This window comes from Drosophila hydei, unplaced genomic scaffold, assembly GCF_003285905.1.
Source record: "Drosophila hydei strain 15085-1641.00,03,60 unplaced genomic scaffold, DhydRS2 tig00008122-arrow-pilon, whole genome shotgun sequence".
NCBI lineage: Eukaryota > Metazoa > Arthropoda > Insecta > Diptera > Drosophilidae > Drosophila > Drosophila hydei.
The window spans coordinates 1,517,392-1,534,426 of NW_022045833.1; the positions used below are offsets into that span (position 1 = coordinate 1,517,392).

At 30.7% G+C, this 17,035-nt stretch overlaps 2 protein-coding genes across 9 annotated transcripts; one reads left to right on the forward strand and one right to left on the reverse strand.

Annotated features, from left to right (window-relative positions):
- Positions 1-119: 119 nt before the first annotated feature.
- On the reverse strand, positions 120-15,724 carry LOC111605150 (calcium-binding protein P). 8 transcript variants are annotated; one of them, XM_023323594.2, is made up of 5 exons: positions 15,192-15,520; positions 14,983-15,129; positions 693-813; positions 563-625; positions 132-498 (listed from the first exon to the last, which is right to left on the reverse strand). In XM_023323594.2, the coding sequence occupies exons 2-5, from the start codon at positions 15,083-15,085 to the stop codon at positions 327-329; spliced, it is 459 nt and encodes a 152-aa protein (XP_023179362.1). In that variant the 5' UTR covers positions 15,086-15,129; positions 15,192-15,520; the 3' UTR covers positions 132-326. The 8 variants fall into 8 exon arrangements, with proteins under 8 accessions (XP_023179304.2, XP_023179336.2, XP_023179344.1 ...); XM_023323536.2 differs by lacking the exons at positions 14,983-15,129; positions 15,192-15,520 and adding an exon at positions 5,236-5,444 and having other exon boundaries at positions 120-498; XM_023323568.2 differs by lacking the exons at positions 14,983-15,129; positions 15,192-15,520 and adding an exon at positions 13,114-13,258 and having other exon boundaries at positions 123-498.
- Positions 15,725-15,818: 94 nt separating this feature from the next.
- LOC111605203 (transcription factor BTF3 homolog 4) lies at positions 15,819-16,965 on the forward strand. Its single transcript, XM_023323615.2, has 2 exons — positions 15,819-15,911; positions 16,021-16,965. Exon 2 carries the CDS (start codon positions 16,023-16,025, stop codon positions 16,545-16,547), a length of 525 nt encoding a protein of 174 aa, XP_023179383.1. The 5' UTR covers positions 15,819-15,911; positions 16,021-16,022; the 3' UTR covers positions 16,548-16,965.
- Positions 16,966-17,035: the final 70 nt, after the last annotated feature.

Below are 17,035 nucleotides of genomic sequence, written 5' to 3' on the forward strand. Positions count from 1 at the left end.
TTTCATGTTCTATGTTTGTTGTCTTACAGAGTAGATAATAAAAATTAAAATTAAGTTTTACTTAATGTATGTACATCACAATTAGTTGTGAATTGGTTTCAAATACAAAAACAAATCGATGGCTCGACACTTTGGTAACTTCAAATCTATATATATATATATAACTATAGCTAATCATTAAAAGCAATGCTAAAGCGTATATATGTAACGTAAGTGTGTGAGCTATTAACAACTCAGAAATGATCGCGATAAAGAGAAAAATTCATTCATTTCAACAGAATCGATGATTTACAATTGTCCAGAAAGAAACTTTGGTCAGACGATTCCTATTGAGCATAGTTGGGATTATATGGCATTTGCTTCTCATAAGTACCGGGCATAACGCTCGGCCCCGGATTGGCCATGGCTGTGTCATATGAAGGCGGTGCCATGTTGGCAGCACCGGCACCCGGTTGCATCATGGGCGGATATACTCCTGCTGGCACATGCGGTGGCATGCTGCAATTAAACATAAATGACGTTAGACATGATCCACATGTTTGTAACTAAGTGTTATATTTACCCAGGCATTGGTGGCTGCGCTCCGGGCATGGGCATGCCCATGGGCATCTGTACGGTCACATTGCTATAAAGAATAAGAGAAGAAGACTTGCTATAGCTTAAGCTGGCATTAAGTGCTGTGTGAGACTTACCCTGTGGTCTGGGCGGGATAGGGTGCTCCATAGGTGTTCGGTTGATAGGTTGTGGCTGGTATCTGTGTAACTGGATAGCCGCCAGGAGCTGTGTGCGTGGCCGACGTAACCACAACGGGCGCTGGAAGCAAAGAAGCGAATTCGCAATCGACATTAAAATCAAATTTACAATCAAATCAATTCCCTTTAATCAATAGCACACAATATTTTCTAGATAAGCAGATGAGTAATTGGGACTTAAGTTCGATAATTAGTCTGCGAATGTTTACCAGGGCGTTCGCTTAGCACATAGCCAGCATTGGCGGCATTTTGTGCTCGCCGTTTTGCATACACAATCACTGAGGTAATCACAAATATAATAAATCCTATACTAAAGACAATTAAAATTTCAACTAGCATGCTGACGTTCGACTAACGATCTCTTTGGACAACCAGTGAAAACTGTTTAGCTCCGGCCTGATGCAGCACATTCAATTGGAACAAAACACTTTAGGCATTTATATTGATAGATTGATAAGAGAAGTATATAATCTTGCTACCTTTTAATCAACACAAATGCCAGTGGTTGTATCAAGTTGGTAAGTATCAGGTAAAAATTTCACATAGTATGTATATTTCATATTTAAAATTGGTATTAAAACTAAGTTAGTTAACAGAAAAAATAAAAAAACAATTTATAAAGGAAAACGTCTAAGCTATGCTATATAGTTTTAAGCAAATATATTTATTATTTACATATTATATTTTATATTTTATATTTTATATTTTATATTTTATATTTTATATTTTATATTTTATATTTTATATTTTATATTTTATATTTATAGTTTATATTTTAGATTTTATATTTTATATTATATTTATAGTTTATATTTTATATTTTATAGTTTAATTTATATTTATATTTATATTTTATATTTTATATTTTATATTTTATATTTTATATTTTATATTTTATATTTTATATTTTATATTTTATATTTTATATTTTATATTTTATATTTTACATTTTTTATAATTTTTTTAAATTTAATATATTTTTTTTCTATATAATTGACCACAAAAAAGAAAATAGAAAATAATTAAACTGTAGCTTTGCTGTATATCTGCTAGTCGATCATAACAACAAACTGTTATCACAAGTTATTCAACTGGTTTAGAACACTGAATCACTAGCAAAGAAGTGAAGCACTTTATTTGAAATTGTATTCATTTGAAAGGCAGCAATGAGAGAAGAACTTGACACAACTCTTCAAACAGAACAAGTGTTGTAAATTTGTGATAAGGCAGGTGGGAATACAGCTTAATATGGCTATAGATTTTACCTGAGTTGGCGATTTGTTGTTGTTTATATTTTTTCGATATTATGGCGGCTGCACAGCAACCCAGTTGTAGTGCTACACCAATGCAAAAAATAATAATGAAAATTACAAAGATCTCCATTCAGTCAGAGTTCGTTGAAGCACAGCTAATAAAGGGTAAGAGTGAACTAAACTTTTATATGCCAATTTGTTATGGCTCAGAGCAGTAACAACAAAAAGACTCGGCTGATATGACAATTTGTCAATTGCCTGATAATGGGGCGGGGTTTACCCGGGGTAAAGTAATTAATTCTCAGTAAGCCCATTTCGTTGTTTCACGAAATTATTGAAATGTGAAGAACGATATATGACCTGATGATAATGATCGACATAGCAACAATTTGGAGCGCAGTTTACAGAAATGTTTCTTATAATCTGTATAGAAAATAGAGTGACAAAGTGCCAATTGATAAAACTAAGCACTAGAAGATATATAACAAAACCTAAAATAGGTAATTTCAATTATTTTCTATATTTATCAAATATTTTGTAATGTGAAAAATGTTTTTTGTGATTAATTTTGAAACGCCGATAAAGGTTTGTTTGGCTATTAAAAATGAAATTAGTTATCAGTTCAACTGATAAACAATTACAAAAAATAAATAGAAAAAACGAGCTAAATAAAAAAAAGTACCAAAGTAATATTATCTTTCAGTTTTGCACATGTAATCCTCTTATGGACAGCTATCAATTACACATACACAAACACACATATATATATATATTTATATATATATATATATATATATATATATATATATATATATATATATATATATATATATATTTATATATATATATAAAGCGCTACGTCACGTTGAACACACCTGCGCCCTTCATCAGCTGCGCTCGCTGATTGCGTCCGCGCGTTAAGAACACCGCGCACGAGGTCAAAAAGAATATTGAAAGTGTAAAAAATAATATCCAATAAATGCTTGACATATCCATGGCAAAAACAAAACTAACGATACGCACGAGACAACCAACTGGGAAAGACTAACTAAATACATAGCCTCATCATAGCGATAACAAAAGGCGAAAGTCATGCAATGAATTGCGAGTTGGGCAACGGCAATTATAGTATAAGGACAATCTAAAGAATCATAAAGATATCTACACGGTTAGAAAGTTTCTACTTCATGTTAGTTTTCAAAAAATATTTCATTTATTATAAAATAAAAACAATAATTAAAAAAATGTACTATAAGGATTTAAAGGGTGTTTCTTCTTTGAGTCTAAAAAATATTAAGATATTTTTTATAATACTTTAAATAAATATTTTTTGAGTATCTAGTTTTTTTTTAATTAAATAAAATTACAAATACTATAATTTTAAAGCTCAATAAAAAAGATTACGACTAACATTAAGTGTGTTTCATTCATTCATATATATAAATTAAAATTTAATTTTAGCTCATAAAACTGTCTCAAATATTGAGATTTGTATCTGAGAGTAAAGCAATTAAGACTGCTTTAGTCGGGAGTGCGCGACTAGGAAATACCCGGAGCTACAGGAGAGCTGCAATTTCAAGCTAAACCAATGCTTCTGCTATGTACATACATGACAAACAACGCATACATGACAACACACATAGTCATACACACAACTATATACTTCAAAAGGTCAGCCATCCTTCTTCTGCATGTTACATACATATACTCAAAACCATAATACTCCGAATTTCCCTTTTCAAATGCAAATATGTCTATATCTCTCCCCTCTAGACTTACGTGCTTATTGAAATATTATTAATATATATTTATGTTTTTTTTATTAATTCTTTCTTCACTTAATTATAATGTCGACTTAACGGATTGCACTTTCTTTTGTTATTAATTAGTGGATACACGTTCACATCGTTTTCTATAAGCCAGGCGTAGATAGAAGCCAAAACACTGAGAACAAGCAATGCCAGCATTTCATGCACCACATACATCCAATCCAAGTTCATTCGTTTGGTCTGGAGTGACCAATAATCTAATTCAAAAACAGTTGCATTCATGATGAAGGCCTAAGTCGAACTCAGATGACAAATAAGAAAAACCAGCAATTGCCATACGTATATTGAAATATATATTTATATATTTATATATTAGTTTATTAATTGAATTCATTTGCTTGCATAGCGTCATAAGCATGATTAGCTACGTTTGACGTATTAAATGATTGTTCATAATATTCACAAAAGTCAAAGACTTTTGTTAAGCTAAAAGCTTTTGGACTAATGAAAGTGGCCTATTTCAATATTATATTATAATATAAATTATGCAAAGTTTCCAAGCTCTATTCCATGTCAAATATTTGTATATTTTTTAGAACATCTAATGAAATTTGCTCCCCAATTCCAATTTTATACTAACTTGCATTATCATCAATGACTTCTATATCCGAGTCATCTTCACAATCATCGATTTGAAAGTGCGTAGCATCGGGATCTCTTGCACAAGCTCTGACACAATAACGCAGCATAATTGCAATAATAATTATAATAATACTGGCAGCAATTGCGTATAAAACGTAGATTTTCTTATCAAGCACCATAAATACGAATTGAACTTAGTGAGAGCAACAAGAAGACTAAATTATTTCAATATAAAACTCGAATGCTTATATTGCAATTGTGGTTGAGCTTTTAAATATAAAAAAAAAAAGATTTCCTATATATAATTAATGAACGAACAGCGGTTTTATGAGGGTTTATATCACAGCTTGCAACTACAAAAAAAATATTTATAATATATTCTGATTCAGAGCCCAAAGATGTACAATTTTTAAAAAAATCTTGTTTAGCTTGTCACAGAATATTTATGATTTCTCTTCATACCATGGAAATTGTTTTTAAAAACTTTTCAGTATTTCAACTATTTGTAGTAGAGCTTTCCTTCTCTATATAAAGTTAAGTAAATGCTTTTTTGGCAAGATTCTTGGGATCATTTTATGTGTAATTTTTATAGCAACATTTTGCAATAATATATATTGTAAATAAAGACAAAATTTTCAACAGTCAACAGTCACAATCAATAGAATTATACCAATCGGCTGTAGCATTCATAGCCCTTAAAACGCCATCCATTGCTCGATTGTTGGCTGTGAAATTGTTAAATATCAATTAAAATTATTTAATCTCTTAGATTTTACCCATGTTATTTCACAATTTTAAAGATTCGAAATTCATATTTACAATTAGCAGTTTCGTCATCGTCTGCGTCCGCAACACGACGTTTGCTGTGGCAACAATCAAGTATACAAGAAATGCACAAAATACAATTTAACAAAAGAACAATGAGTAAAATGAAAGAAGTAATTGCCAATGGATCCATCCATGGTTTAAGATCTTCATTGAAATTGTCTCTCATTCTCTAAGCTCAAAATGCTTCCGTTTATCATAAACGAACGACTACAACTGAGCCAAGATCTGTTTGCAATCACTCTAACGAGTTTTATCTATTCAACGGTAAAACCCATACCTGTAAGTCAATGAATCAAGCACAATGCGACTTTATAGTCAGAAACTATGACGAAACAATTGCAAATTATAGATATTGAATATATAGAAAGATCATTTATGCATCAACAATTATTCTAAGCTATATTAAACTGAATATTATTTCCCCAACATTTGAGTCATTACCAAAGATTATTGACGGGAATTCCTGGAAAAATTTAATGTAATAAAAAATTGAATGAGTCAATCATTTGTATATTAAACCATTCAGAATTATATTTGAAAGCTGAATGCAAAGTGAACTGCAAGCTGTTTGCGATTTTCATAAACTCAATCAAATAAAGAATTGAATCAAATCTGCAAAAAAATGCTTTCTGTTCAGCTTTGTTACGTGAAAACCTGATTCCTAACCAAAGGGTTCTGCTAGTGATATACTCTATACAAATAATACTCCTAAATTTCACCCAATTTATTACAAAATCTTGTTTCGCTTCAGCAGGCATCAAGTTTAGGCTTAGCATTCAGCTAAATAAATAATTTCAAACAGAAATATATAAATATATATAATGCATATATATTTCCTCTATAAATATGTGTATTTACCCGAAAACGAATTAGATTGTAATAAATATTAAATAATAATTAATTTTAATATGAAAACTTTGTGTAGAAATTGGAAAGTTTTTAGGCAATTTTTAAAAGTAATTATAAAATATATAATCAAGTAGAGCATATAATAAAATATATAGCCAGGAGCTCGAGCTATTTATTACATTATGAATTTTCAATTTTGAAACGCGTTTTCATACACAAAATTTAATTTCCACATTCACTGAATGGAGTTCTTGATTTAGATATATCAAATATATACAGTAAAATATATATAATATATATATAATAAAATATATTTACATGTCAATGTTTGAATTCGTTGGTGACGTTTTTTTGTGCGTTTTTGTTTACAACAACAGCAGCAGCCACATTTAAAGCACAAATAGATGAAAAGAAAAATGATAGGCGGTATAGCTTTGGAAGAGGTGTCCAAGTTCATCTTAGTACTATTATACGACATTCTTAAGGATCCCAGCACTTTCTAGCACGACTCAATAGTTGCAACTGAATTCACAAGTCTGATGATTTGGTAAAACGGAATTGAATTCAAATCGGACTCAGTCACTTATACAACACTTTATCTTTAATAAAATGAGCAAAGCGACAGCAACATGCACACAAGAAATAAGAGTATTGGGGCGTATGCGACTAGCATATACCCTCTGCCGATGATATGAGTAAAGTCCCTGGATTTTGAGCTATTATTAAATGATATCGAAAAGAACGAAATGCGGATATATATTTATATAAAATTGCTTAAAAATTCTAGGATTACAATTTATATTAGTTTATTTTTATATGAATAATAATATGAAGTATGAACTTAATATTTATGTGTTTTGAGTAACCATTTCGCTGACTTCATATACTCGTTGCTAGCCTGAGTTTATATTATATATATTTATGTATATATATATATACTAACTCAAATATAAAAATGATATTCGAGGCAAATATTTTTAAATATCTTATATAATATATATATATTTGTTAGTATTTATATGTGTATATATTTTTCTTAGATTTTACCCATGTTATTTCACAATTTTAAAGATTCGAAATTCATATTTACAATTAGCAGTTTCGTCATCGTCTGCGTCCGCAACACGACGTTTGCTGTGGTAACAATCAAGTATACAAGAAATGCACAAAATACAACTTAACAAAAGAACAATGAGTAAAATGAAAGAAGTAATTGCCAATAGATCCATCCATAGTTTAAGATCTTCATTGAAATTGTCTCTCATTCTCTAAGCTCAAAATGCTTCCGTTTATCATGAACGAACGACTACAACTGAGCCAAGATCTGTTTGCAATCACTCAAACGAGTTTTATCTATGCAACGGTAAAACCCATAGCTGTAAGTCAATGAATCAAGCACAATGCAAACTATGACATCATTTGTATATTAAACCATTCAGAATTATATTTGAAATCTGAATGCAAAGTAAACTGCAAACGGTTTGCGATATATATATATATATATATATATATATATATATATATATATACATATATATACAAATACACACACGCACACCTACGTTCGCTGCTATCCGCGCTTGTTTTTTACACAGTTTTCCATGCGCATCCGGTTCACAGCGATTAAGAATTTCTTTTCTTGTTTTTTTATGAAATTTTCAGCTTATAAATTTGATATCCAGAACTGAGTACGTCTTAAACCGCAGATAACTATATATAGAAATAACTATACTTCAGCAGGCGCCAAGTTTAGGCTTAGCATTCAGCTAAATAAATAATTTTAAAGAAAAATATATAAATATATATAACGCATATATATTTCCTCTATAAATATGTGTATTTACCCGAACACGAATTAGATTTTAATAAATATTAAATATTAATTCATTTTAATATGACAACATTTTGCAGAAATTGAAAAGCTTTTAGGCAATTTTTAAAAGTAATTATAAAACATATAATCAACTAAAGCATATATCTATCAAAGAGTTCTACTAGTGATAAACTCTAGCTGACATATCTTCATATGCAAATAATACTCCTAAATTTCTCGCGTAACTAAAATCTTCTAAAACCTAAGCTTAAGGCTCAGGCGATTTATGCTTTGTAGCTGAATCAATTCACTTTCATGTTTTGTCTTGTAATAAAAATCAAATTAAAATGAATTTAAGAATTTCCAATTAAAAAAATTGTATTCAAATTATTTAAACATATATATATAAATTTTTTATATCAAGGTAATAGCAAATTGCAAAACACTCATAATAACAGACGATTGTTTGTATAGCCATTTCAAGAACTTTCAATTTCTATCGTCAGCACAGACAAGGTAAGCCTGAAGCTTGACATTTATTATATAATTAATCTATATTTGTATAGGTATTCATCATAAACTCTTTAACTCACCGGCCTGCCGAAAGAGCTGAACATACATTTTGGCCACAAAGCAGCAGCGAATAAAATAAATAGTGGCGACCACAAGACTGGCTATGAGTATTAACACGGCCAGTGGGAGAAAGGCTAGCCAATCCATGCTAAGCTCGAGCAAATCTCGTTACAACGCTCACAACCAAATCACAAATGCAAATGATTTGAGGCCCAACAATTGCAGTGGCATTAACCTAACAGCCAGAGGGAAAACTGGCCGTGGAAATGGGAAAAAAGAAAAGCAGCTGCGCTTAGGAAACAATGCAAGCGGCAAATAGAAACTGAAGACGTAAAACATTTGCTAAGGACCTATTGCACTGTCTTCTAACTATATATATATGTGTGTATCTATATATATATATAGCACTCTTTTCAGCTGACAAGGCATGGATATATATGTATTTTTAGATACCATCTTGCTCAACTGTCAGTTGAAGAGGAACAACTTGTCAGCGCCAGCCACAAGGAAATTTGCTATGAAATCACCTTCAAGTTTAATCAGTTACGAGTTTATTCTCATTATTTGCACAGATAACCAACTGAAGAGTTGTGCAAGCATTAACTATAGGCATAAATAATAACAAATCTATAATCATAAATAAATATATTAATCATTGAACTGTAAGCGAACGTGTTCGGCCTGCAGATACAGAATGTTACAGAGCTCTTCTGGTAAACAAATATTTTAAATCACTTAAAAATCATTTAAACATTACAAAAAAATATAAATAAAAAGGAAAAAATACAAAATAAATAAAAATAAAATAAAAAAGCAAAAAACCAAAAAAATAAAATAAAAAAATTTAAATAAAAATAACAAATTTATTTAGAAATAACTTGTATTAAAGTACACTCCATAAGTTCATTTTATTTGTTTATATACTGTTTATTTAAGTAATTGTCCCAGTTGAAAACATTTTTTTTTAATATTTAAATTATTTTTAAAACTAAAATATATTGGCAGCAAGTTGTTAAGGGACATAACATTTATAATTTTATTCAAACCTGCAAATATGCAAATAGAATATATTTTATATAAAATTATAAAATATATTTTAAAATTCGATTCAAATTCGCTTTGCATTTTTAAATTCGTTGTATTTCTTAAATTAAATTTTTGGCTGAAATTTAAAGCACGCAAATGCTTTATGTGTACAACATAATTTAAAAAATATATTTTGTTGAGTCTTTTTGCACTTCTATTGGCAGTTTTTTATAAATATTTGTACAAAACTGTGAATTGAGATTTCTCTTAATACCATGGAAAATGTTTTTTAAAAATGTTTCTGGCACTTTGGTTTTTGATTTTTTTTTTTTTAAGTCGATTGTCCTAAAATTTTTCTGTATTTCAAATATTTGTAGTGTCATTAAATATTAGAAACTTTAGTTTCAGAGCCTTACGTCTCTATATAAAGTTAAGTAAATGCCTTTTTGGCGAGATTCTTGAGATTTTTTTAAGTGTATTTTTTATAGCAACATTTTGCAGTAATATTGCAAATAAAAAGAAGGTCTTCTTTAAATGCAACCGTTGCTTAAACGCAACAGTCACCCATATCACTGCCACAGTCACAATCAATAGAGTTATCACAGTCATTATTATTGGCCAGATATGCCGCATCGGCTGTAGCATCCATAGCCATTAAAGCGGCATCCGTTGCTCGATTGTTGGCTGTAAAATTGTTAAATATCAATTGAAATTATTTGTTGCTATATCAGCGATATATGTATATCTAGTGCATGCTAAACTAGATCATACACATGGCATATATTGTAGCTTTAAGCTTTGCTCATTCCAATTTGCATTCTACTGTGATGATTTTTAATCCAATCGTTATTTAGGAATGTTGAGATGAAGAGATCTTTGAGACTATTTGAAGCATCCATGTTTACAACATTTTTACATTACAGTTAAAGCATTTTGAGACTCGACTTTTTCCACACAGAAAACACTTTTTCTTCATGAAAAGAAATTTCAATATTTAAATAAAAATCAAAATTTTCTTATCATTTTATAAAGTTTACACTGATTTATTAGATCAAGTTTTTAAGCTTATACTTATATTATATATAATTTACACAGTTCAGATATTATTTGAAACACTAAAAGTTCTCTATTAAATAGCCATTTCGTTTTCTTCGCTTGTGCACGATGCTTCTGACTATAACGATTAGAATGAGCACAAGGACGACGACAAATAAACAGATCAGGACAATTGTGGAGATTTCCAAATCCAAATCGCTCGGTTCGTGCACCATTTTGTTTTATATAGATTTTATTTTATTATTGTTATTATTATTTGCATTTGACTTGTTTGAGTTCTGTTCACTTTTTGGGGCTACGCGTTGTGCATTTCTTTAGAGTTGAGCGCTAAATAATGGCGTCGTGCGTATTTATGGCTTATTTTGCTAACTTGGCTTGAAGCAGTAGCGGCCATAAGAGACGCGTTTATCAGATAAGATATGGCAAACCAAGTCGTCGCTTGCGACGTCACGGCTTTTAATATAATAAACAATAAAAATTAAAAACCAAAAAACACAAAAAACGAGAGCGTTTAACAAGACAAACGAGTCACGATAAGACGAAGGTTAAATACCCTATAAAGTTTATTACAATGAAAGCTAAAGAATATAGTTATATATATAGTTATTCAAAATAGAGTATATATATAAAAAATATATATATATTATATATAAATACATGGAAAAGTTGTGTAACATTTGTAAATATCAAATTTAAGCAAAACTTCTGAAGAAAAATATTAAAATTTCATAAAAAAGTTTTTCAAACTAAAATAACAATTTAGAGTCATTATTCATAAAGCAGAGATATGAAGATATGAAGATATGAAGATATGAAGATATGAAGATATTAAGAATAATAACTTTAGCAAACTTTATCGAAATCTATTAATAAACAAAGAAATTTTTTAAATGATTTCTCACAATACGATTCGAGCTATATTGACATATAAATGATATAAAACAGATTCTTTTAAGCTTCTGCCCTAAACACTTACACACTCCATAGCAAAATGGGACTACCCTTTAGAAGAATATAATGCATAATAACTGATTAAAGAACCTTTTGAAATTCAATACGCAGTAGACTATAAAATACTAAAGTGGACGGAGAGAATTTACAACAGGGTTTTGCGTCAATGGATCGACTAATGATGACGATGATGATGACTATGATGATGACGATTATTATTATGCGAAACTTAGTTTACTTGCTTAAGTAACCTGCATGCACCCAAAAAGAATCCCGTAAGGCCTTGACCATCTCGTATCGCTAGCGATAGTCGAAATTTATGTGGATTACCACGGAACGTCTACTGACGTCAAACATGATTAACATAAGTACATCAATCTTCAATTATAAGTAAATTTAAAACGAGTAAAAAGTGGGAAATACCCAAAGAAGACATCTAAAGTCAAATAAATGTCAAGCGATAATTGTAAAATATTTATACGATTCATTTCAAGATTATTTGACTTAAATTCAGAAAAATGGGGAATATCATAAATATTGGATATATCTAGAAAATATGTCAGCAGCAAGTGTAGCCTGAGATGAGTGTGTTGTGAAAGTGTTAAATGTTTTAAGCGATATACGAGGACAGCTCGAAAAGTATCGCAAATATTGATTTCCACAGATTCGATTTTCGTTTTACGAAGTTCGAAAATTTTGAATATTTTTAAAGTTTTGACAGCTGCTTAAGTGCTTTGCGGATTGGAGAATATACAGACACAAGTGTATAATATCTGATGGGGATGTCATTGAAAGGAACAGCTTAGATATTCATGAAAAGTAAATTATTTTAGAAAAAATAAAAGAGAATTCTCGTTACTTTTTGAACGGACCTCGTGCAGCTTCAGTTTGTGTTAGCTTAAAATACTTATTAATACAAGCAAGCTGAGTTTCTATATAAATTGTTGATTATATATGAGATCCTAAAGAAACCAATCAAAATTCTATTTCAGATTCAAATTTGTTGTCTGAGATGTTCAAGATTTTCAATTTAAATAGAGTACTTAAATAGTTTTTTTTCTAGAAATAATAATAAACATATATAATAAAATAATAATAAACATATATAGAAGAAAGTAAACTTTGCCTTAAAACATATATATATCTCTACTATACCATATCATCAAACTGCCTATAAAACAACCTTTCGAAAACTGAATTCTTTCATTCAATTAAACTGAAAAGCTCAGTAATTTTTGTTCGAATTTATAGAAACTTTTATAATACAAATTGAAACAGTTGAAGTAGTAGAACCTTAGCGACTGATTATCAGCATACTCGAACAATAGATAACACTTTCAAGTTGTTTTATGAGTAAACAGCAATAATTTGTTGTTAGACAACGACAAATTGATTGGTCAAGAAACGAGCCGACATCAGTTAAAGAATCTATGTCAAAATTAAAGCAATTTTAATTCGCCAAATCTGAGCGATAAAATTAACAATTGAAGAACCAATAGAAACGACAAAAATTATTTATGCCAGTCGAAAAGGGGAACACAGAAATAATTTAATAAGTTAGCCGATAAGATTTCGAGCACATTTTTTAGCCATTCGCTTACCGCCAGGTATCACGGTAATTGATGGCGGATTATTGCGCCGCGTTCGTATTATACGCACTATGGTAATGATCATTAAAACGCAGAATATGACCACAATTGGTATCCAAACTTCACAGTATGTATCAGCCATGTTGGCGACGAGCACACAAGAAACGCAGGTGTTCTAAGCTAACAATTCTAAACAATTGAGTTTGAAAGTTCAACGTGTACTGAATAATGTTTCACATAAGACTTTGCCTCCAACTTAAACTAGCTATTCAATTTTCAATTTATCTACTGTCAAACAATAGCCAAAAAAAATATATGTATTTGTTGGTAAAAATAAATGTTTTATCTATCAGTGCAGAAGATTTTCATACGTATATATAATTTTAGAAATACCCTATTTTTTTTTATTTACAATTTTCAACGTTTTTCAAGAATAAACCCAGACATAGAATTTCTTTAGAGGTAGATATATATATAATATAATATAGATATCCAGCCAATATATAAATGTATATAAAAATATATTAATCCAGTAAAAACATTAAAAAATTTCTCTATCCCAAAATTATTATTTATAAAATTTATTTTATACAAACTTTTCTGAATTTCTTCAATGTGTATTGATTTTTAGATGTGAAAGTTGAGTTAATAAAATTATATATATTAACATACATAATGCATATATACACACAATACACTAACCCAATCCCCTTAACAACTGAGTTTAGTATATTTAGACCAGATCAAGTTTATTATGCAAATTGAGCTCTAAGAATTAGCAAATTATTATACCTTAAATATACTTTTCACATGGGATTATCTGATATCTTGTATGTCAGATAATGTGGGAAATTTTATATATATATATATACCAATATTTTGCTATATATATTTCGCTCTGAACTATATTGATTTCCATTTAAAAGTTAGTCATTATTTAAAAATAATTTCAAACTAAGCTCTGATGACTTAAGAAATAGTTATAAATATAGATAAATGAAAAAAATTTAGATTTAGAATTTTTAATGTTTATTTTTTATTTTTATTTATTTTAAAAAAAACTTTTGATCTGTATTTATTTTATATATCGAATAAATTGTTTATGATATATATAAAAAATATAAATAAAAGTGATAAGCAAGTAATTCTATATATCCCATATATTGAACAAAAGAAAGTCTAGATTTCAATCAGGATCAATCACATAGACCAATCAGGATGCTATAACGAACTTGGAGTATATTGGATTTTACTCAATTTATTGTTTAAGTATTTATTGTTATTTTTATATAGAGTAACTATAAACATATATAAAAAAAAGCATTGCTCGTTGTCAGGCGATAGCGAAATTAAAGCTTTTTTGATAAGATAAAACACAATAATTAGATAATTATTAGTCATTGGACTGAAGATAATTCACACACATATATATATGTACTCTATATATATAATATATATATATATATATATTTATTTATTTATTTATATATATACTTACTATAATTGATTTAAAGCATATCAAAATTCACGAATTTTGTTTTGTTTACGAATGGGCATGTCTAGCAAAATGCGCAAAAGAACAACAAAAAAGCTGTGCGACAAGAGAGACAGCCAAACTTACTTAAGACCCAATGAAAAAGACGTCAATAAAAGATTATTGAAAAAGATTTGCAAAGCTACGTGCAAAAGCTTAGCAAAAAGAAATATGATGAATCATAGAAGTTATATTGAAGTCAGAATATGATATGCATATATAAATATATACTATATGAATGGGTGCGTGTGTGTGCGTGTGTCTGTGACTCGCTTCCTGTGTCTGGCTGCATGAGTCATGTCAGTATAAGATTAATAAGGGAGGGGGGAAAAACAATGCACACTTACTTGAGAGTACAGTGCCTCGACGTTTGCTCGTACAGCAGTAGCCGCAACAGCTCATTATGAGGAACGTTAACAGGAAAAACATGAATATTCCCCAAAAATCCATTGCGAAATCGTCGAAGCTGTCGAAATCACTATCCCAACTCTCCACTGCAGATTGTAAATAATTTCAAAATTCAAATACAACAAAACAAAATGCATGCAAGACTTACGTTTAAAGCCTTATTGCGTGCACAACCCTGATGGGCTCTTATTTTGTTGTTGTTGTTGTCGTGTTTTTGTAAATAGTTTTTGTAATTATTAATTTATAAACTCTTCCACTTGTTGCAGTTATTTCTATTGTTGACTTTCGGACTGGCGTTTCGGCACTATATTACACACACGTGAAGGCTGTCAGAGCTTAGCATACACACGCTAGGGTTTCGTTCGTTGTTAGTTCGTTAAATTAAATCAGCTCTATAATACAAGTTATCTTATCTATTAAAAAGGCGATTACTAATCTTAACTCTTGTCAGTACGCACCGTGGTCTCCCTTAAAAAGGCCACCGCCGTGCAGCGCTATCGAACACTTAAAAGGCGCGCTGTGTTTAATACCCACAAAATCAGCTGTTGCCTATCGATAGCTGCTGGGCAAATAAAACAGAGAAAAACTAGCGTATATTGTAAAAATTAGTTGTTTTCTTTTTAACAAAAATTAAATCATATTTTGTTTTCATTTTCTAGGACAACAGAATTCATGCATAACCATTCTAATTGATTTAAGCATTTTTCATCGATATCAAACACCGAGTTTAGTGTTTGTTAACAGTACTACACACTTATACATACTGCTTTGCCATTTTTATCATGGCGATTTCTTTTTGACATTTGACTACAACTGGGCGCACGTGTTTTTCGGGCTAAGCTCTGTGCTAAATTATAGTAAAATCAAAGTAAATTAAATAACATATTTCAATACATAAAGACCTGAAAAATTTTCCAAAACTAAACTTTGTGTAATTTTTGGCAATTGTGTGTGCGCGCTGCCTGTGTGTCTTACAGGAATGAATCCAGAGAAGCTTAAGAAACTGCAGGCGCAGGTGCGCATTGGCGGCAAGGGTACCCCACGTCGCAAGAAGAAGATTGTTCACTCGACCCCGGCTACCGATGACAAGAAGTTGCAATCATCGTTGAAAAAGCTGTCGGTCAATACCATACCCGGCATTGAGGAAGTCAACATTATCAAAAACGATGGCACCGTCATCCACTTCAACAACCCGAAGGCGCAGGCATCGCTACCAACGAACACGTTCGCCATTACCGGACATGGCGAGAACAAGACGATCTCCGAAATGCTGCCCGGCATCCTGACACAATTGGGTCCCCAGGATATCAATCAACTGAAGAAGATCGCATCGGAGATTGCCAGTAAGAGCAATGCTGCTGGTGGTGTTGCTGTCGGCGGTGGCGCATCTGCGGATGCTGGCGACGACGATGTGCCCGATCTGGTTGAGAACTTTGAGGAGGTGGCTATTGCTGGTGCCAGTGCTGAGGCCAAGAAATCTGGTGAAGTTGCGGCATCTGCCTAAACCACAACCAAACCCCAATACACACACACACACGCAAACAAACGCATTAAAAAGAAAAACACACATACATACGAACAGAAGTAGAAGCAAGTGGACGACATATACAACTACTTCTTTTCAAATGGGGGTCATGCTACACACACACACACACAAACACAAACAAAACAAATTACTATACAAAATAAAGGCATCCCAAGTGAGCGCTGAGAACAGAACACATAAAATATAATAATTATATTAATATATTAAGGGTATTTTCAAAACTTAAACAAAAACAAAAACATAAAAACAACTAAATAAATTAGTTATAGTTGGAAGCGCGCCGAAGCAATTGAGCGAAAGCAACAACAAAAAATAAATGTACTACAAAAATGTATTTGCAAAGCGATTAAAGCACGTTTCCACTACACAAAAAAAACAAGCCCGTTTCCACTGACACCATCAATATACCGTAGTCCCCTGGTTTGCCTCCCACAAGTTACAAATAC